Below are 21,755 nucleotides of genomic sequence, written 5' to 3' on the forward strand. Positions count from 1 at the left end.
TAAGGGCTTAAAACTAAAAAGACTACAACAAATCCCAGAATGCATCACCGTCTACATTCTTTCCTGCTTGGAATCCTTCCGGCTTGAGAACGTTCCTCCCTCTTTCCAGTGCAGATGAAAGGGTTAGTGAATACTTTAAAAATAACTACATAAAGTTTATCTAACTTATAAATTGAGTGATTTCATAATTTAATTTCGATATTTTGCTTTTTTTTGTTTCAGCGGTTACTTCGCCCGGGTGAGGGGGAATGTTGACGGTGTAACACCAGACCAGAGACAAGAGTCTTTTCGCATCTTTTAGCTAACTGTTCGCTTTTAAACAATTTTAAATAGGTTAGTTTAACATAATTTGGCGCAACTCCAATGAGTGCCAGAGAGCACAGTGATGAAAGCAGCAAACGGAGAGTGGCGTACATCTACAGCCCGGAGTACATCGAGACTTGTGACACTTTATCCAAAGTCCCAAACAGGGTGAGGAGATGAATTCAAATAGAAATGGACTAAAATAGCGTTAGCTTCTGTTTGATTTAAATTCACACGGATAAGGTCGGGTTTAAACGGGATTTTCTCAATGTTTTTTATGGCCAGGCGAGTATGGTCCACTCCCTGATAGAAGCTTATGGACTGCTTCCACACATGAGGTGAGTTGTTTAGGTTTACTCTTTAAAACTGTACAGGCAGACGAAAAATATGCTGACTTACAAAAAAACATATTTGTGAACCATTTTAGTGTTTGAACTTATTTTTTTTGGAAAATAGAATGAATGAAACATGCATCCATTTTAATCATTATCCCAATACAAGTCAAAGAGTTGAGTTAAAAAAATACTTTCAAATGTCACCTAGAGCAGAAACAGTAGGTGTTTGAAAACATGGACAATCATGCGAGCATTGGGTTTTTCAAAAGAAGTTGAAACATTTTTAGATACATTTTTAACTTCTGAGGCAGTAACATTCCGACTATATAATAAAGCTGTTGCAGAACTGTATAGCCAATAAGTGAGACTATTGCATCCTTGGTGCACAATGGAGCATTGTGGCATATCCTTCCTCCCAGCAGCCGTCAGTCCTTATATCCATCTCTGCTCCCAACAAAGTCAATATGTGTTTACATCTCTGCTGTCATTTGCCAAGTTTTCTTTTAATCATTTCTTGCCAATAATACCCAAAAAAGAAAGAAAAGCCTGAGTTGGGATTGCTGCTGTTTCTACTATTTTACATGATAACCAAATAAGCTTTGTTTCAAAATATGTTGATGCAGATATACTCTAAGGTTATATGCATGTCTGCTCTATGTATTTTTTTCTAAACCTGTAAAGTAAATTTTTTGCATGTTGACAGTGTAATGCATATTTAGCGGATGTCTGCAAAGCCTATTTAGCACAGTTGCTTTACTTCCCTTAGGTCCCCAGTTTAGCCCTTCATGTTTTTCTGTTTTTTGTTCTCTTTCCTCCAGCGTTGTGAAACCTCGAGTTGCCACAATGGAAGAGATGGCCATGTTCCACACAGACTCCTACCTGGAGCATCTGCACAAGATCAGCCAGGACGGAGACAACGATGACCCCCAGTCAGCCGACTACGGCCTGGGTGGGGAATACACAAACTAGAACTTAAAGTTGCAATTTATTCTTAGCTGGTAAACAGCACCCCAGAAAAAATATGTTTCACACTTTGGCCATCTGAGAGATTCTGTATGCGTTGGTATTTTAAATTAGTTTTAAGTTCTGTGTATTCAGCACAGGCAGAAGTTGCAGTTTGAAGAGGAGAAAAGGGTGCAAACATGTTTGTGGGCACCAGGGGGCAGCATAACACTGTGTTTAATAAAAGTTTTATCTGCTGAGATTTCCATTTCTAACTTTAGAGTAGACTGATCCTGCGGTTAACCCGTTTTGTTTTTGTTTCCTCGTCTCATTCTGTCTTTATCTGTCGCTCTCACACCTTTCCTTCACTCTCATCATCCCTTTGCTCTGTTCTCAGTTATTCCCACTGGAACTTCCTCCTTTTGTGTCGAATGTGATTTTCCCCAGCCCCCGAGTTCATCCGTCCAGTGTGTTATAAAACTAACTCCTTGAGTTAAAAAGTTTCCCATTAGGCACTGGATTGTTTTTGAAGGTGTGAAAGTGCACATGCGCAGAGCGCACGGCTGTAAGGATTTATTCGGCGCATGAACTAGCAGGAAGCTATGGCGGATACCAACTGAAGCTGGACAGGTTCGGCCGTGCTACTTAATCTGTCCAGCTTAAATAAATTTCTAATTAGGAATACATGTGTTACCTGAGCACTTCGTTCACGGGAGACGACGTACTGTGTGATATAAGGTGGAAGCTAAGGGTCTAAAGCGCATACGCGTTCGACATCCTAAAAATAACAGCGCCATACGGTGACCTGGCATGAGAACTGCAGGTGACTCCAGGTGTTGCGGCGGTGCTGTTGATTGGGAACTTTTTCACCAATCGTCATCCGAAAATCCCGGCAGTTTCCGGGCAGCGGTCTCGTGTAAACATAGTACAAGTATTAACTTTGTGGTTTTGTTTTTGACACATTACGCTCTTTTGTCTATTCTCCTTACCTCATGTCTCTTTCTACTCGCAGGCTATGACTGTCCTGTGGTGGAGGGCATATTTGACTATGCGGCAGCAGTAGGGGGCGCTACTCTGACGGCAGCCGAGTGTCTGTTGGACCAAAAGTGTGAAGTGGCCATTAACTGGGCGGGAGGCTGGCACCATGCTAAAAAGTAAGCTCTACAGCTCCACACATAGTCAACAAGTTTAAAACGCACGATGTCGGTTACGATAGAAAAAGGGCCAGACAAACTGAGTCTGTTCTAGTTTAATAGCCTGCCTTTCTCTACTGTTTCTCTTTGGTCTTTATGACGCAGCTGCTTGCTCTGGCACTTAATTTGGTGATATCAGAGGAAAGTGAAGGAAGTACGAAAGCACTAAATTTTTTTGGTTTGTAAAAAATAAAAAAACAACGAAGCGTTTTTCTTTCGGTTCCTTTTCTTTTTACAATTTTGTGTTTATTTGTCAAATAAAATCCCAATTATATACATAGGAGTGTGTGGATGTGACAAAATTTTGGAAAGCATTCGTTAGATTATTCAACTTGGGTCCATGTTTGCCATTTTATATGCCATAAAGCAATTTCTCCAAAAAATATAATATATAAGTGAATAAAAACTATATTAATAAATAAAATATATAAATAATATTTAATTTACCTGATTTATTTAGTCATTAACATGACATAACACCTGTCATGAACATAAAGAAGTCTTTATGAATGTTTATGACTGTTGTCATGAAGTGTTATTCAGTAAATAATGACACTTTTAATGCAAAGTTGATTTAAACGTTGCATTAAAACTCTATTAAAAGTGCCACATTTTCATTAGAGTGTCGTTATTTACCAAATAATGCAAAGTTGACACTTTTAATGGACATTCAGTCATAAACATTCATGAAGACTCATGTCATGTTTATGACAGTATCATGTCAGTCTTATGAACACCCTTTCAAATAAAGTGTAACCCTTTTTATTTACAAAAAACTATATATATATATATATATATATATATAAATTTTATATTTTTTTTTATCTATGTAAAGAAAAATGTCTTGATTCTTTCTATCTTCTGTGTTTTCCAGGGATGAGGCTTCAGGGTTCTGCTACGTGAACGATGCTGTGCTGGGGATCCTCAAGCTGAGGGAGAAACATGAGCGGGTTCTGTACGTGGACGTTGACCTGCATCATGGAGACGGTACGGGCAACGCGCACAGAGATGGAAAGCAGCTCTTTATCCTCCTTAAGATGGGTTTCATTTCTATACGTTGGCTCTTTCTAACTAATTAAAACATTTCAAGTCTTTGTAAAGATTACAAATGTTGAATGCATTTTTTTTACTGGTGGATTATGAATTTTTGTTTTTACTCTGTGGCACAGGTGTGGAGGAGGCCTTCAGTTTCACATCAAAGGTTATGACGGTTTCTCTGCACAAGTTTTCTCCTGGATTTTTTCCCGGTCAGTGAAAACTCTCTGCTTTTTTTTTTTTTTTTTTCCTATTTTCTAAAGACCTGATATCTTTGTTTTGCAATTTAGCACATCGATTTTCACATTTTACTCATCAGACTTCAGGTTTTAGTCACTAAAAGATTTCACTAGATCTTTTTGGACCAGAGCTCTGTTTAAACTGGACTTGTGGTTTTTAAACTAGATCTGTCCAGTCCAGGAAAGTCTAATTTTGATAAGAAAACGTGAAGGAACTGTGATCCTTGTACGATCATCTTCATTCTGAGTCCTTAAAAATAAGGGCGTCGATCTTTAGGCACCGGCGACGTCTGTGACACGGGGCTCGGAAAAGGCCGTTGGTACGCTGTGAACATCCCACTGGAGGACGGCATCCAGGACGACAGATACTTCCAGGTTTTCACCAGGTAAATAAAATCGCTCAAACATAGAGAGGAAGGAAAAAGGTTTGATTTGAAACCTTTTAGGCTTTAGTCAAGCAAAGGCAGCTTAATAATTCTTTCTCTCAGTATTATTCTAATGTTCCACAGAAATCTGTAATCCTTCAATTTAAATTTACTTCTTTAATTTTTCTTAAATTTTTCTTTTCGAAGCTCTAAAACCCTTGTTAGAGGAACGGCTTAGTGCCACTCCTGATAAAGATGTCTAAAAAGCTGTCAAGTCGATTCGGCTTTTACTTCAGCAGCGCCTCTGATGTTGGTCGAAACAATTCTTTCCTAATGTGCCCTGAATAAATGCAGGTGAATTAAAGTGTGAATTTTGTTTAATTTAAAGCTTTTTACGTCTCCTTTAATGGGGAAGACAGTCACTGTACTGAGCAAGACCACTTTAAATACTCCGTCTCCTTTAATCTGGGAAATATAAAGAAATTAAGAGTGTTGAGGTTTTTTTTTTTTTTTTATAGAACTACACTGAAATGTCTCAAATCACTATAAGCTGGCAGGTCAATCAGTCAATCGATCAATCAAATATGTTGATCAGTGTTCCACTTACTACTAATCAAAAGCTGCTGGGTTTTTAGGCTTGATCGAAGGGAGTTCAGTGTTTCAGCTGTTTTGCAGTTTTCTGGAAGTTTATTCCAGAGTTGTGGTACATAGAATCTGAATGCTGCTTCTGCTTGTTTGGTTCTGGTTCTTGGGATGCAGATCAGAACCAAGAAGACCTGAGAGGTTCTGGTACAACAACAGCAGATCTTTATTGTATTTTGGCGCCACTCGGTCATTCATAACCTCCAGTTTTTACCCGAGTGATGCGTTGGGACCAGGTGAGCTCCATCACGTCCGATGACCGTTGAAGGCTTTTGGTATCAAATTGTAACTGTTTGGGTTAGTTGTCGTCTGAATTGATGCCACTGGAAGGGGTATCTACTGAAATGCATGATGGGAGACGTTTCCGCTTGCTCCGCAGCGTGATGCAGGAGGTGCGGTCGCAGTTCAACCCGGAGGCCGTACTGATGCAGCTGGGCGCCGACACCATGGCGGGCGATCCCATGTGCTCCTTCAACATGACCCCTGTAGGGGTGGCCAAATGTCTGCTGAACGTCCTGCAGTGGCAGCTACCTACCCTGCTGCTGGGAGGAGGTACTCTCTCTCTCTCTCCTTCTTTTCTCTGTGTGTGTCTATGTGTGTTTGCGTGCGTGTTATTCTGGCCGGCCATGTGTTTTTGAATGTCCTCCAGATGTAAACGTACCTGTGACTTCATAAAGATCCAGAATGCGGGCCGTATTCTTCGCGTGCGTTTGAATTTTCCTCACACACGGCGCCCTGTTTCAGACTCCTCAGCCCCTCGGCCAGATGATAGCGACTAATTATGCGACACAATGAAGCCATTTTACTCCACTACAATCCGACCTCTCTTCCTCTCTCCCCCTCTCCCTCCTTGTCCTACATACTTTCTCTCTGTGCTGTATCCTCCTCTCCCGCTCGTTTCTTGCCATCCTCCTGATTTCCCTCGAATCCGCCCTCTTCATCATCGCTCCTTCATTGTTTGTTTGGGGAGGAGGGGTAATAAGCTTTTGACTTACACGTACTGTCCTGGAAGCATCCACCAAATAAAGCTGTCAAGACGTGACAAAAATAAAATTGTTACTGTGCTCATCCTTGAACTCATTGCGCCCTGCTTGTTTTGTCTCCAGGAGGTTACAACCTGGCCAACACGGCCCGCTGTTGGACGTTCCTGACCGCGACGGTCTTGGGAAAGACGCTGTCCTCAGAAATACCCGACCACGAGGTACGACAAACGGACCCCCGCGGTCTGTCTCGTACCGCCGCAGTTACTCGCATTTACATATTCCCACATGAGCACAAATGTTCTCATTCATCGTACCCCCTCACACACACATACACACTTGTTAAGAACTGTCCTGCTGAGTCACTCATCTAATCAAAGATGGCTGTTGACTCAATAAAGGGGGTTTGTTTCCAGGTGAGTCAGACGGCCAGGGGGTGCTGACAGTTAAACACAGCCTCCTCTCAAGCTGACTTGTGAGGCAGAAAGGTCACCGACCGACTGTTGGGACGTTTTAAAGGAGAAATCCATGATCTTATTTGCAATAAATGGGGGGGAAAAAGACATTTATGACACTATAAAACATAATGTACACGCATCCTTAAAAAGTCTTAAATTCATTTATCTAAAATTAAGGCCTTAAAATGACTTGACTTCATTAAGGAAGTGCAAGGTGGCCTTAAATACATCAATCACAATTGTATTTAATCTTACATAGTCTATGTAGGTTTTTCTTGCTGGACTTTTCTATCAGGCTAAAGTTTGAGTTGTCCGCAGACATCTTCACTCACTGCGTTCTGTGACTCAAAGCCATTAAAGTTGCCAGGAACAAGCTGCTATACCAGTCAGCCAGCAAACAAACAAACAATCCTTTAACAGCTGGTATTTGGTACCAAATTGTACATAATAGGGTTAGTGGACATCTAAATTGATGTCAACTATGCTAGCTGCTAATGACCACGTCCTTATTAGCAGCTAGCTAGCTTGTAATCAAACAATCCTTTAATTGCTAGCATGTGGCTCATTAGCAGCTAACATATGACTCAGCAGAAGCTAGAATATGGCTATATAACTACCTAGCTAGAAAGTGAACCATTAGCAGCTAGCATGTGGCTCTCTAGCTAGCTAGTTAGATGGAAAGCAAACAGATTAACCATTAGCAGCCACTATACATCTCATTAACAGCTAGCATGTGGCTCTCTAGCTAGCTTATTAGCTAGAAAGCAAACAGGCTAACCATTAGCAACTAGTATATGGGTCATTAATATCTAGCATGTGGCTTTCTAGCTAGCTAGTTAAATGGAAAGCAGGCAGCCCATTAGCAGCTACCATATGGTTCATTAATATCTAGCCAGCTAGAGAGTCTGTTTTCTTTCCAGCCAGGTAGCTAGTTGGAAATCAGACAAACCATTATTAACTTGCATATGGCACTCTAGGTAGCTAGTTAGTAAGCAAACAAACCATTAGCAACTAGCATATGGCTCTCTACGCAGTTACATAGGTAGCTAGCTAGCGCTGTACAACATTGTGCATGTGAGAAGCACAAAGTTGCTGCCAAGAGCCACAAAAAGACCACAGAAACTTCACAGTTTTGGTCCCCTACATTTGTTTTGTACATCTCAATGGTGGTATAGGGCTTAAATTTGATTAATAATTGTCTTTGGTAAAACCCTCAATGCTCACTAGAGCTTAAAGCAGTGGTGCCCAAAGTCGGTCCTCGATGGCCGGCATCCTGCATGTTTTAGTTCTCTCCCTGGTGATAGTAACAACCTTTTCAGCATGTCAATGTTCCTTTTAGGCCTTCTAACGAGCCATCATTTGATCCAGGTGTGTTAAACCAGGGAGAGAACTAAAACATGCAGGATGCCGGCCCTCCAGGACCAACTTTGGACACCCCTGGCTTAAAGTGTTCCACATAAATATTTAAACTGGAACCTAATCTGAGTGATTAACAAAAGCATCCACTTTAATTAAATGTTTAAAATGTGCAAAATTACAGATTATGCATCTAAAATGTAGGTAATCACAGAATCTAAATATAACTATGGAAAGGAAGGAAGGTAAAGAAAATGGTATCAGATTACTGTACAAACTCTCCCCTAGCACATAAAGATTATCCGTTACATTAGGCTCTGCTCACTGTGATGTAAAGAATAGATGTGCTGTTAGGGCTTCATAGTTTTGTAATGGTGAAGCCAGGTTTCCTCATCTTGAAATATGCTCATGAGATCATTGAGATAAGATCTATTGGAGAAAGTCAAACCTCCTTTTTTTTCTTTTTCTTTTAGCAAATGATGCTAAAAGTAGAAAGATGACTCATCTGAAGGCATCAGACTTTATATTTCAGCTCATAGGGATTCGAGGCCTTTTTCCTCAGCAATATTCTAAGGATTTTCTTCACATTATGAAACCTCAGACATCATTTTAATTCATGAGGTCAATAATTTCTAATTAATCAAGTTATCCTTGTTGCTTTGTTTAAGTGCACATGTAAAACCTTTATATAAGAAAGAGTCAAGACTCTCTTTTGACTAATTTAGCCATTTAGATTTCTATTTTCCTAATAGCTCAGTAGATTCCCTTAAACAAAAAACCCTCCTTAAATCATATTTGTTGTGTATTTCTCATAAATCGCAGTGATATCAAGTATTCAAACTGGTTTAAATGGTTAAAATTGAAGTTGTTTTACAGATTTATACAGAAGAGAATAGTAATCTGGAAAGTCTTGCAGCACTTCTGTGGCAGTAGACGAGGCGTAGCAACTAAACCGACATCTGACGGCTAAGCATCGACTGCCTTGTATAGCTCTTGGTCTTTGTTTGCTTTCTTTTCAGTTCTTGATGCAGAACAATAAGTGATCCTTGTAAGAAAGAACAAGATCTTTTCCCCGACCACAGGATGTGCCATTTGACACGGTCATTTAGAGAACGAGTGCAAATCTCAGCATCCATTAGGGTTAAGGAACTTGGTGGCAGCTGGAACATATTACTCAGTGCAGTGCACTTCCAGTGGGTGGATCAAGCCTATTTGCTTAGTTAGAACCAGCTGGTGGTTTCTCTTTTTGACACCAATCTTAGTGATCGGTTTTGATTTCTTTCTTCTTTTTTTTTCTGCCAGAGAAGGTGTCGATTATTTCAGCAAGACAAACCAACATTATGTCCCACACAATGGCTTCTGAGTGAAAAAGTCCAAGCAACATTCGGCTGAGATCGAATGTTTTATGTTTCACCAAGATCATCTTTGCCGTTGTGGTTCTAGAAAGAGTTCAGGGAAAAAATAATGGAAGTCAAACGCAAAGTCCTTGTGAAGATAAAAAGATGCAATGTGTGTGTATGCCTGTAATTGGACCAAGATGAGGGTAGCTCTTGTTTCTCCTCGTCGCATTCAATGGTCCTAAATACCCTTTGACCTCATTAAGGGGCACTCGTGGAAAACAAAGCGGCTATCAGTGCGGGCAGCTGCTGCAGAAGAAGAACACAAGGAGGCTTGAGTCAAAAAACAAACAGAGGGGCGTCTTAGCTTCATACTAACTGTGTTTTTAGTGTGCAGATGTTTATTCCTTATTTTTGCAATGTTGCAGCTCTTCAACTCTGCACAGAAGTGTGTGTGCCAGTGTTTTTCTGTGGCCGATAAGCGGGGCATTTATCCATGATGGCCAAGCAAAGCTGAAGTCCCAGCGACATGGGGGAACAAAACCTACCTTTGTACCCTCCTGCCCTACTGTAGACTACATGAATACGCACATTCATTACTGTCGGATAATGCCCCGGCCTGTTTTCTAGCGTTTTCACGCGCTTCATTGTATGATAAGTTTGGCCTCGGTTGTGAGGAAGCAACTGTTGGTCAAATAGGAAACTGCTGAAAGTGCGTCCTTATTGAAGAAAGCTCAAGTAGAAGCAGACAAAATGTTTACTACGTTCATGCTTTATAAACGCTTTGCCCTGCAGAAGTATCCATATGTGTTCAACTTTGTCACATTTCTAACATTATGACAACAAACATCAACATATTTGATTGGGACACAAATGAGCACATCAGTTCTGAAGTAGAAGAAAAATCATTCACAATACTTTCACACGCGGTTGCACATTCAAACAGGCTATAACAAGGTTCGTTTCATCGCCTCAAATATGTTAATCAGAAGACCTAAATTTAATCTTGACTTATAGAACAGTCCTGTATGTTCTGTATATGTTATTTTTCTTCTTCTTGTGGAGCTTTTGAGGCTATTGGTAACGCACTGCTAGCATAACCTTGCCAGCAAGCTAACTTTTTATGTTTACAAAAAGTAAATGCAAATTCATCCCCAGTTGGCTGGACAAAGTTTGCACATTTCTGTGGAGGTATAGGTCTTAATTTCATTCGCTGTGGTCTTAAAAAAGGTCTTAAATTTGAGGTTGGCGAAAGCTGCAGAAAGCCTGTTTAGATCGCCTCTAAATAGTTTGTGTTTAATTGAAACCAACATTTTTGCCAGCAACAACATGTTTTGATTGTGAAAATACACGATGAACCTGAAAATAAGAGTCAAAGAACTCATCAGTCAAAGCGAGGCAGTCACATCAACAATGGTGCTGCAGTATTAAATGATATCAGACAAAATATTGCAGTGCAGATAACCCACACAATGGCTGCATGCGATATGCTTCAGTATCAAACCGTAGCAGAGGTAGAAGTTGTGTTGATAGCCATAAAACCCCGTTGACTTGTATTGTCGGATAGCTGTTAGCTGATCCTGACTGACCCTCCATTGTGTGATGCAGGTCGATGATGGCAGCGTGCGAGTTAAAGGTCAACAGTTCACTGCTTTCTAATAATAGCAGTACGTGTCAGAGGTCAGGTAGTGTGTCTGAGTCATATTTCTTGGTAAGAGTGAGTGAAAATGTTCTTAAAACGTTTTGACTAGATTTCTGCTTGACAACAGATGGTGATAACATGACATCGGTTTTATTTATGGAGGGGAAAAAAACTAATAAAACACAAAATTAACAGTTTTTTTAATTTTGAAGAGTAGGAGAAGAAGAAAGTGAGGAGATGTGGTCAGTTTGTCCTCCAGCAGCCTAAGACTATGGCAGCATAATTACAGAATCGTCTTTCTAGAACGCAGTCACCGCCGCCGGAGCCGACCGTACTCTCCATCTCTTTACTATTCAGAGCTCGGGCCAACTCTTTTTATCTTCCAGAGAACAGGGTCGAGCTCTAACCTCTGTGGTACTCCACAAGTAATGCTGGAATGTAAAGATTTGTCATTTACAAGAACAAGCTGGAATTTGTCGGACACATAAGATGTAAACCGGCGGCTTGTGTCGCATGTTCAAACTTTCCATGAACAAGAGTTTGTCAACATTCAACCGGCTCCCCCCCGACTGTACGGCAAATCTATTAACACCGCAAACCGAACATTTTGAAGTAACTTATTTGCCTTCGGATGTGAGAAAATTAGCTTTAGCTTGTTAAATATCTTCAAAAAGTTTCAAATCCTCGCAGTAAAACAAGTAGGCGTCAAAGAGCAATAAAGTCTGAAAAGGTGAAACATAAAAGGTGAAGATATCAAAAGTGGCAGAGCTTAGTCTGATCTAAACGATGAGCTGTATTCTGCCACCATGCCACGATTTAGTGTTTTGTTTTTACCTTCAGCAAATCTCTGACCAGTAGTTTGGTTAACACGTTTTCCCTCGTATTTTAGATTTCTTGGATCACTATACTAATGACGTCAGGTTCCTCCTTGTCTGATAAAGGTGGGCTGAGCTGAGCCCCTCCCATTGCATGCTGGTCAAATACACAGAGTCTGCACTTTTCAGCGAGATGTGATGGTGCTTTTCACTCCAGACAGCAAACAGTCTCAGGTCATCTTCCGTTTGTGGAATTTTGCACTTCAGCATGTTAACGCTGGTGTCATTTTGTACGTTAATTATTCATTGTTTTTAGCTCCATCATGTTGCCGGGCAGTTTTTGAGCCAAGAAATAAAGTGCATAACAACCGCTGGCATGCTATAAAAACAAATGAGAAACATATTTTTTTTAAAAGTTTTCTAATATGCCATAAAGTTTCAATTTCCAGCACAGTGAAGCAAACATCCCTACCAATAAAAAGGTATTATTATTATTATTATTATTATTTTATTTTATTTTTTTCCTTCTACTTGGAAAATATTGATAGAAGTTGAGCCAGTCTTCTGCCACCGATTCGTCCCGTCACTCTCTCTGGTGAGATATACAGTAAAACACATCCCAGCAATACGAATTCCCGAATTCCCCTGGATTCTGGTGAGGCCAGCAGAAGTAAATATGAATGCGTGTCCGTCTGAGAGCCGCACAGGAAGGGAAGGACGTCTCTGGCCCCCAGATTGGCAGCAGGGACGCGTTCCGCCTCTTCGCTTCCTACTTCCTCGCTTCCTGTCTGCGACCACTTCCTGCCCGGCCCCTCACTGCCGTCAGAGTCGCGCGGGCTCCCCGGAGTCACGGACTCAATCGCAGGAAACGTCACCGGGCACTGGCGTTTGGGTGTGTTGTGATTTTGCAAGAGGATGACGGCAGGGTGATCCTGCTTGTGAACGGCGACCAATAAATGTGAATGTTTTACTGGAACATTCTTCAGCGCTAATGGGTTCCATGAACATTGGGCTTCTATCAAAAGTAATCTGTAAGCTTCAGGAAGCCAGGGCCTTATTGCTGTTTTTGTTTAGCGTGTGTTTATTTTTCCATGTTCGTGGTCGGGCTCCGTCCAGGAGGACTGGAGAACATTTTGTTTTCCTGTCAGGCGAGATGCTTTGCTAATCCTCCTGGATTCATAATCACAGTACTCCAGCGTTTTCTATTTAGTTTGTGAAAATCCTCTGGCCAGTCAGTCCATTTCACTCACATCGCCAGCAGTTTTGAGAAAATTGATATTTGGATTACAACGCACTTTTACTGTGTTTTCACCCCAATAATCTGGTTTTTGCAACATTTCTTACATTTTCAGCTGCTGCGGTTTGTTTTCACACTGCACTGTGTCAAACGAACCAAACTCTTTGAAAAAACCTGTTCCCCCTCCTCGCCTGTGGTGGCGCTCCAACGAAAACGACTGAAGGAATCAACATAAAAATGTCTGAAGAGATGTAAACAAACATGGAGTAGCATCAGATTTCAGCGGTTGGAGCATTTCTCTTTAGTCGTTGGCAAAAAAACCACAAGACATTTCTCCCACTAACGCTAGGCTCTTGCGTTTGTTGTGGTTGTATTTACCCAGAATGCCCTGCGCTATAGTTCATGTCCTGCTTTTGGAGTGAGCTCTAGTCCACTTGCATCCACCGATGGATTCAAACCGTACTAGAGTTTGCTTCAATAGAACCGAGACCTCGGCTTTAAGGCGGACCAGAGTTAGCTTTTTTGGGGGTCGCATCAGAGTTAAATTCAAGCGAACCGGACTTAGGGTGCATTCATACCAGCCCTGTTTAGTTTGCTTTAATCGGACTCTACTTCGTTTGCCCAGAAAGGTTCTGGTTCGTTTGTGTAAAGGCACAAGGCGACGAGGGGGAGGGGAAGGGAACAAGTTTGGCTTAAACCTTAACAATTTTGGTCCCCAGTCAAACCAAGTCTACCGGTCTATAAGGTGTGGTGACAACACCCGTAATTGTTTTCCCAAAGTTTGTGTAGCACAGTTTAACCCTGTGACCCTTCAGTGGAGAACTAGCATGTACCCCTCTGTTTTCCACAAGCACACAAATGTAATCTGTTGACTACAGGGCCTTTAAAGGAGAACTGTCAGATGAGTGTAAAGAGGACGAAGCGATGAAATGGCAGGGAGGACCAGTCCAGATGTGAAGCCTACGTGCATTATGTGACCACGATTTGAGTATCGGACTGTTTTTTTTCCTTCCTAAAAACATTTATTAGATAGGAGCATGATAGCAGATGCAGCCCATTTGTTTTCCTGAGACATTTTTCCTCTCTGCTGCGCGGCTCGGCGTCCTTCATAGCAGGGGATCCTGCTGATCGCTGTAAAAACAAACACCCGCAGACGCAGCACTGCTGTCCACAGATGGGCCCTTGCTCAAAAAACACATACTCCGACTTTCTCTGAGGCGTGTTTGGATTACTCGTGTATAAACTCCATTCACGCGTGAATCAATGTGTCTGCACCTGACAAGAATGGATGGCCACGGACGTTGCGTTTTGTCTAGAGTTTTACGGCTTGCACTTTTCAAATTCTGGACATTTTTGGGAAGCAAACTAAGACAAATGAAATCATGCTCTGAAGCAGAGTTGATAAAAGAAGTAGAGAAACTATGTCAGGTTGTCTTTCATGCTCGTCTGGGGGCAAATGATTTCTCATAATTTGACACAATGAGGTGTTCTGTGAGAGGAAAGTCACAAACTACAAATAAAGACTGGTTTTGGAACAGATGAAGCTGGCTAACATTTTTACATTATGTTGAAAAACCATTTCTGTGCCAGGGAACTAACAACTTCATTGAAATTTTCCAGTTTTGCCAAGAAGAGTGGTCAAATATCCGTCTCAGAAATATTCCAAACAGTGTTGATGCCTCAAGTGCATCCACTTAATTATTTTTTATTAAAATCACTTCACCCTGGAAGAAAATGGCTGAGATGCAGCATAGGTTTCATGGATAAAATGACAGGATGTGAGTTTGGTTTAACAAAGTTTGATGTCCATTATGTCACATTAATAATTAGCTTTACATTACATTAAAGTGGAGTTTAGTCTTCCCTTTGATCACAGCATTTTTTCTGTAATTAGTGTTTCTCTTGAGAAGTTTGTACAACCAGTGAGTAATGGAGTAGAAGTGGAGGGTCTGTGTTTGGGACCATGGCAAAAGAAAAACAGCTTTTCCCCTATTCATCTCCCAGAGTGTCTCTGCTCAGGACACAGGAGCCAGTCGGTGGGTATTTTCTGTCTGCTGACCTTGTCCAGTTACGTTGATGTGCTGCGTCACTGGAACAAGCACCGGAGTTTATCTGTTCCCCTATTGTTCCCTCATTCTCACATGTTCGCTCACATTTTGTCTTTTTCAACCGTGCTCCGTACGATCTGGAGATGGATTCGCAGGGTGTGGACCTGTCTCCCCCTCGTCTCCTTTCCGTCTCTTCCTTGGTCATCCAATGCAAACAGGCTGCCAGCAGGAGACTGAGTGTGAGTGTGTGTGTTGTTGGACTGCAGGAGATGGAGCACTGAGTTCATGGGAATAATTTGGACGGGTCTCTGTGTGTGTTAACTACACTCACATTGAAAACTGGTGGTAAGACACTAGGATTCATGAAAACAAACAAACTGGAAGCAGATTCATGAACTTGGAGCCGTACATGAAATTTGCATACTTTCACCTTGACTTTGATGTCATATTGGGGATGAACTGTTCTTTTTCTGCCTAGAATGATTTGTACAAAAATCAACTTCATACTAAACCCTGTAAGAAATGTATAAAAAGCTCAAGGGCATTTCTACAGCTAAGCTAATATTTGGTTAAGTATAAAGCATACAGTTTGTAGCTGTCAACAAGTTTCATGTATACATCTGGCAGGATCTCTCACCACTCGTTTTCGCAGTATCTGTTGGTTTTTCTGTGGAATGGTCTGGCACCGTTCTTAAATTTTGAGGGTTGAGGACGGGGCAGTTCCAGAAGCTCAATGTTGGCCTGATGCACTAAGTTCAAAACAGGTTTGGATGTGTATTTGATATCATTCTCCAGTTGGAAGAATGAGTTTCAACTATCTGACCCAAATTATCACCCTCTGATGAGAGGTATTTGGAGAGGATGTTTCTTTGAGCTCCAAGGTTAAGGCTTACCACAAGCTGGAAACTGCTGGTACTTAAGTGTTATTACACATGGCGAAGCTCATTTTACATCGCAGTAACCGAGGGGCTCCTTACCGAGAAAGATGTTCCAGCTTCAGAATCGACACAATTTGCAGCAATACCTCATGGACAAGCCAAATCCCTTCTGGAGAAATGTTTTACAATCAAAGAACAGAAACTGGTGGTGGAGATAATGAAGAAGCAAGACTACCTCCAGCTTGGACACTATTGGGTTTAAAAAATGCATTGAGTGTGGTTGAAAGCAAATTATTAAAATGGACTCCAAACATTTCTAATCATAAAAGGGTTCAAAACCTGTTTTGTACCTTTAAAATGCGTCTTGAGTTGCTCAAAGTACATGTATTAGTGGATGAATCGCACGTAAATCCAGGTTTCTGCTGTTTCGCCAATTCAAATTTAAGACCTTTTTTAAGAACGTTATGGATTACATTTAAGACCTGCATCACAGCAGAAATGTACAAAGGAAAACTGCATATTTCATGTTGCAGTAGTGCCAAACCATCAGATGGGTTGGCAACATCTGATGGTTATTGCCAACCCATCTACAATGTTTGTCTAGCCTTTGGCAAAGACAAACATTGTAGATGCGAAAAAGCTAGCTAGCTAGCTTATAGGCAGCTAGTTAGCAATAGCCTCAAGCGCCTTAAGTCATATAACCTAATGAAGATGTGACTAGAAATTTTGCCTCTGTCCCACGAGAAAAATAAACTGCTTAAAGCTAACTCCTAATTCTCGATTGAATTTCAGATATTTTAAGGGCTCCATTTTCAAACTTTCTGAGACTTTTTAAGGAGACATGGACACCCTGTAAATACACAAACTGATGCCTTCACATGCATTGACTCGCCTTCCCTCTGACCCAGTATTAAACAAAGACAGTGTGGTCTTTGTGTCCAAATAAGCAGAAATGTACTCGTGCTGCATGTTAGCTGACTTCTGCTGTGTAAATCAATGTTTGTTGCCAACAGATCTTCAAAGCTCTTTTCTAATGAGATCTACTGACTGTACTAAAAATTGGAACAACACATTACCTAGAAAAAACCCCATATGTTTGGATTTAGCAGTCAGGAATCTTTTGTGCTTGTCTTTTCTGGAGGTCACCTTTTGGTTTCACATACTGAGGATTGGATTGTTTTGTACCTTTGTTTGCCTCTTGTGAATGTGGCTGAGTTCAACTCGTTCCTCGTTAGATTTCAGTCACCTTGGCTCTCTTGGTATGTTCTGGTCAGTTTTCAGTTCCAAGGTTTTCACAACAGGCTCTGCACACGGACTGACGCACTTGTGGTCAGTCATGGCCTCAGAGTTTGTTTTGCTCTCACGCCACTGACTCATGGCCCAAGCCAATCACCGAAAATACTTTCTTTGCCTCTCTTCTCCCCTCCCCCCCAATCTGACAAGGCTTGGATCAACTTATGATTAAACAAAGTCTCTAGATTTCCACCTGTTTCAGTTTTTTCTCTTGGCTGTGGTCTGACTCGACACGAAATGCCAGGGAGACTTTGGCATTTGCTGAAACAATCTCTGAGCCTTTTTGTTCTCATTTGCGAAGCTCCGACCGTTATGGTGGAGGTTTGATTGATTTGTGGTTCCTCCTTTGTGTTCTGGGTTGCATTTTCTTTCTGTTTGTGAGGCAGACGAGACTGTTTTAAATGTTTGCCTGAGCGAGTAAAATTCCCTTTCAAGAAAATGAGTTCAGAAAATGGAAGTAACATGTAGCCTTCTTATAAGTTATCATTCCTCTAACAATGAGAATGTTAATCCCTTCTCCAGACATCCAGACTTTGGTAACAACATGTTCTTTAATTTACAGCTACCTAAACATGTTGCATGAATTTGCATTGCATAACGAGTTTATTCTCTTTATCCCATACCGTCAAAGCTAATGTATCTTTTTAAAACTAGATGTCCATTGAAAGATTTTGCTCTGATTTTGAATATCTACACATGTGCAGTGCACAGGTTGGCAGAAAGCAATCATTGTTGGTGGAAACCAATTAGTATGCCTATAAAGATAGGAAAGATAGGAAAACTGGGATCCGTCCCCTCTTTTTGCATTTACAGTTGTGGATTTCCAGATTTTCAGCATCAGTCGACCAGTGTTTGGCTTTTTTTTACCCTCCTGACCCTTTTCCACTACTACCTACTTTACACAACTTGACTCTACACAGTTTTCCGTTATAGTTGAGCTACCAGTTCTACGTGGTTGGGGTTTTCCCAGCAGGGCTGCCCCAGAGTCTGAAAAGTAACGCAGTGTGGTCTGTATGTGACAAAATGAAGACATTCCTCAGCATATTTTGAGATTCAAATTTGTAAAAAACAAAATGTGCAAACCTCAAGGTAGAAACGATCAAATTTTAACAAAGAACACGAAATGAAACCTTCATGGAAGCTGACTGGATATTTTTTTGGTCAAACAAGATACACACTTAATCGGGGTTTTAGGACAAACACTTCTGCCTTTAACCCAGAAGTGAGCTTGTTGCTATGGGTCTGCATACATTCAAAAAGTACTTTGTAAATCATTTATAGCAGGGCAAAAGAAATCTTTCAGTGAAAACTGCAACAAACAAAACACAGGAGATAACACTCTTTGAATTTACTCATGAAAGGTTCTTTTTTGTTGTTTTTATTGAGGTGCCTATGTTTTATTATTTAAATTTAATACCGAATGTTAAGTTTCTGATCATGTGAAACTTAAACCAGGGCTTGCTTACTGTAACATGCATAATATGCCAAGAAACACACACAAATCAGAGATGTTGAAAAGAAAGCCAGCTCGATCGAATTGATATCACCCTGAATCTTGATGAGACAACAGCATAAAGGGACAGACGGTATTTGAAAAACACCAAAGCTTGCGACGTTGATCTGTGAATGCACACATGTCTGCAGTTTTTTACAGAGTACGGACCAGACTACTCGCTGGAGATCAGTCCGAGCTGCAGGCCAGACCGCAACGACAGCAAACACCTGGAGCGGGTCATCAGCACCGTCAAAGGTATCAAAGATGTTTGTGTTTACTGGACTCTCCAGGTGCGTCTCTGTGTGGGTGTGGAGCGTAAACAGGTGTGCGCCTGTTTGTGCGGACGTGAACCCTCGCTCACCTACGGCCCCTTTGTCTCTGCATGGCTCTTTCAGTGCGTGGTGTCATGTGTCTGTTCTTGTCGCTGTGCACCTCTCTGCTGGATGAAAGTATAGCTTCTTTAGTGTTTTGTTCCTTTGGCTCTTATCGTCCCTTTGTGCATCTTTGTATGTATGATCTGTTTTTTGTTTTGTTTTTTGTTTTGTTGTTTTTTTTTGGCCTGTCCTCTCAGTCACCTTCTGGTTCTTAACAACGCGGTATTCTTTCAGATGAGTCTGTATGGTTTTATGTTTGAACTAAATCTTCATCCTTGAGTGTGTGTCTGTGTGTGTGTGTAGCGACTTGTGGTTGAGTGTAAAGTCAGCCTTTTGGTCTTGATGCTGACAGCCCGCAGCTCTCCAGAGATGTTGCAGGAAGGTGAAGCTGAAGTGAAAAGTTGAGCGGCAGGAAGATTTCTGTACGGTGGTGCGATGAGGAAGGAAACAGCAAAAATCTAGACAATGCTTACAGACTTATTTTCGCTTATTTTCATCCAAGATTTTGGAAGAAAAAAAAATCTGACTAGGAACACTGTCTAGACGTGTAAACCACAGACTAACACAGTATTTATTTTTGATATGGAAGTTAGCTTGGTCTTTCGTGAATTTTTATTAAAAAAACAAAAAAAGAGATTTGCTTTATTAGCAAGGTGTAATTTTTTTTCTGATTACACCTTACCAAGCTAAGCTGGATCTATTTCATATATTGCAAAGCATTCACAATGTTATGGTTAGGATTTTTATTGACACAAAAGGTATTTCCTGTGTCAGCTGATCACAGTATGCTCAATCAAGGCCAGGCTCGTGCTTGAAAACTCTACTTTAAAGTGCAGTAGCACTCTACAGTTCACCAGTTTTACATTGTCTCTATCAGTATCGTGGTTTTATCCCTCAAAACTCTTTGAAAGCAGTTCCTGTTAGAACTCGGTAAAATGCTAGGCTAATGCTAGCATGTTTCTTCTCTGTTTTCGTAGGTCTTGTTGATATTTGGAAACATAAGAGTTCCCGTTAAACATGTGGATAAAGCCTACAGGAAATGCTGCTGTTCTTCCACTTCGCCACCAAATGTTGGGCTTTGGTCTGAATTTGTTTTCACGACACATCCAGGGATACGTTATGACAGAGTCGCACGACTCGGACCAGGAGGAGCAGCAGCAATTTGATTCTAAACAGGGAAAGAAAAACTCTTGGACTTCACTATAGTTCCTAAATGTTTGGAAGTGCAGACAAAGTTCCTTTTTCCACGACTTCAACCATCCCACTTCATCCAGCATTCGGACCAACTCACCTGATTCAAAAGAGATGCTGTGGTGGAGTTAGTTTGATAATCTTTTTAAATTAATCAATTAATCATATTGTATTAATTGTAGTTTATTCTGGCCTGGTTTTTATCTGATGACCATTTGTGGGGCAAACATTTACCTTGAGTACAGAGGAGAAACTCACTTTTCTGGCACCTGTAAATTCATTCAAGAGATGCCACTCTGCTGGTGGAAGAACTGGGATTCAGTGTGAAAGCAAACCCAGACTACAGGGAAGAATGTGCTCTTTGATTGTATCTGAAACAGTGCGGACATGGCAACAATTAACAACTCGGTCTCTTTCCATTTAAACGCAGAAGATCGTTTTGCTGTGGCAAAGGACAAAAAGCCTGCTGGGAGTAGATTCTCTTTACCCGAACAGGATTCGGTTCCTCCAGGTCACATTAAAGCAAGAGATGAGGAGTTTATTTGGCAAAATGTGGCCGGCTTGGAATCAGTCGTTACAAAAACGAGGGATTGAAAGTATCTCCGCTGCTTAGTCATACGGCTTTTATTAGGGACAACAGAGGCCTGGTGGATGGAGCGAATGAAAGGGTGGAAAAAGAAAATGGGAAGATGGAGTGAAAACAGGAACTTGTTTTATCTGTTGTTCCCATTTTTTTTTATTTGAGTACCAAAAGTGGTTGTTAAAGAACTTAAAACCATTTAGTCCTTTTTTTTTTTTCTGAAATCTTTGGTTGTGCAATTATGTCTAGTTTTAGAGCTTCCATTGGCATACATCTGCTAAAAATCATTTGGGAGACATAAACTTTGTGCCATTTATTCTGTGATAAAACTATTTCTTTTCATCCCTTTAAATAAAACCAGGAGATGAGGGGCGGGGGGTTGGGGTCCATCTCTTTATTCTCCTGACATTTCAGACATGTCACGTCTGTTTTATGTAGCGACCTCCATCTTGCAGCCTCAGCCTTTCGCCATGCAACATACGAGACTTCAAAGTGTCAGTGACAAGTCGGTATGTTATACAGTAAATATCGGGGCGCCGAGTTTTCTCTGTTTCTGATTATATGAAGACTGGCATGTCTGCTCGACTAACTGATATGCCTGCTCACAAGCGCTGGACTCAACAGACACACACCTCCAGGCAAACCGGTCCGCATGACATCACCGGGGTTGGATAAGTGTTCCTCTGGTCTGGACACAACGTGCCGCTTGTAAACACCGGTTTCAAAGAGAAATTGGGCAGTGTGTGTGTGTGTGTGTGTCCACATCTGCTGCAGCCTGTTTTGCTCTAGTGACCCACAGACGAAACGGTAATTCATCAACAAGATCACCTGAACGCAAATGGTCGACTGAAACGTGTAAGTTTCACGAGACGTCACTGAAAACACAAACTGGAGAACGTGAGGTTGTTCAATATGTTTCAGTCATTTTTATCTTTAGATGATCACAAAAACAACGTCGTCCTCAAAACGACAGTGAATATTACCAAAATTATTCTGAACTTGGTGAATAATTGTGTT

At 41.1% G+C, this 21,755-nt stretch overlaps 1 protein-coding gene across 3 annotated transcripts in view; it reads left to right on the forward strand.

Moving 5' to 3' along the window:
- Positions 1-36: 36 nt before the first annotated feature.
- Positions 37-21,755, forward strand: part of hdac8 (histone deacetylase 8) — a 32,725-nt gene continuing 11,006 nt past the window's right edge. For 2 of the 3 annotated variants that reach the window (XM_015037409.1, XM_015037408.1), the window contains exons 1-11: positions 37-122; positions 223-471; positions 589-641; positions 1,457-1,587; positions 2,593-2,734; positions 3,648-3,760; positions 3,943-4,020; positions 4,325-4,433; positions 5,434-5,606; positions 6,161-6,255; positions 18,743-18,848. In XM_015037409.1, coding sequence (XP_014892895.1) covers positions 364-471; positions 589-641; positions 1,457-1,587; positions 2,593-2,734; positions 3,648-3,760; positions 3,943-4,020; positions 4,325-4,433; positions 5,434-5,606; positions 6,161-6,255; positions 18,743-18,848 — 1,108 coding nt within the window. In that variant the 5' untranslated portion in view covers positions 37-122; positions 223-363. The remainder of the gene's footprint in view (positions 123-222; positions 472-588; positions 642-1,456; positions 1,588-2,592; positions 2,735-3,647; positions 3,761-3,942; positions 4,021-4,324; positions 4,434-5,433; positions 5,607-6,160; positions 6,256-18,742; positions 18,849-21,755) is intronic. The other variant, XM_015037410.1, reaches the window with a different exon arrangement.

The sequence above is a fragment of the Poecilia latipinna genome, unplaced genomic scaffold (assembly GCF_001443285.1).
Source record: "Poecilia latipinna isolate Pla-1442-1.1 unplaced genomic scaffold, P_latipinna-1.0 Scaffold404, whole genome shotgun sequence".
Lineage (NCBI taxonomy): Eukaryota > Metazoa > Chordata > Actinopteri > Cyprinodontiformes > Poeciliidae > Poecilia > Poecilia latipinna.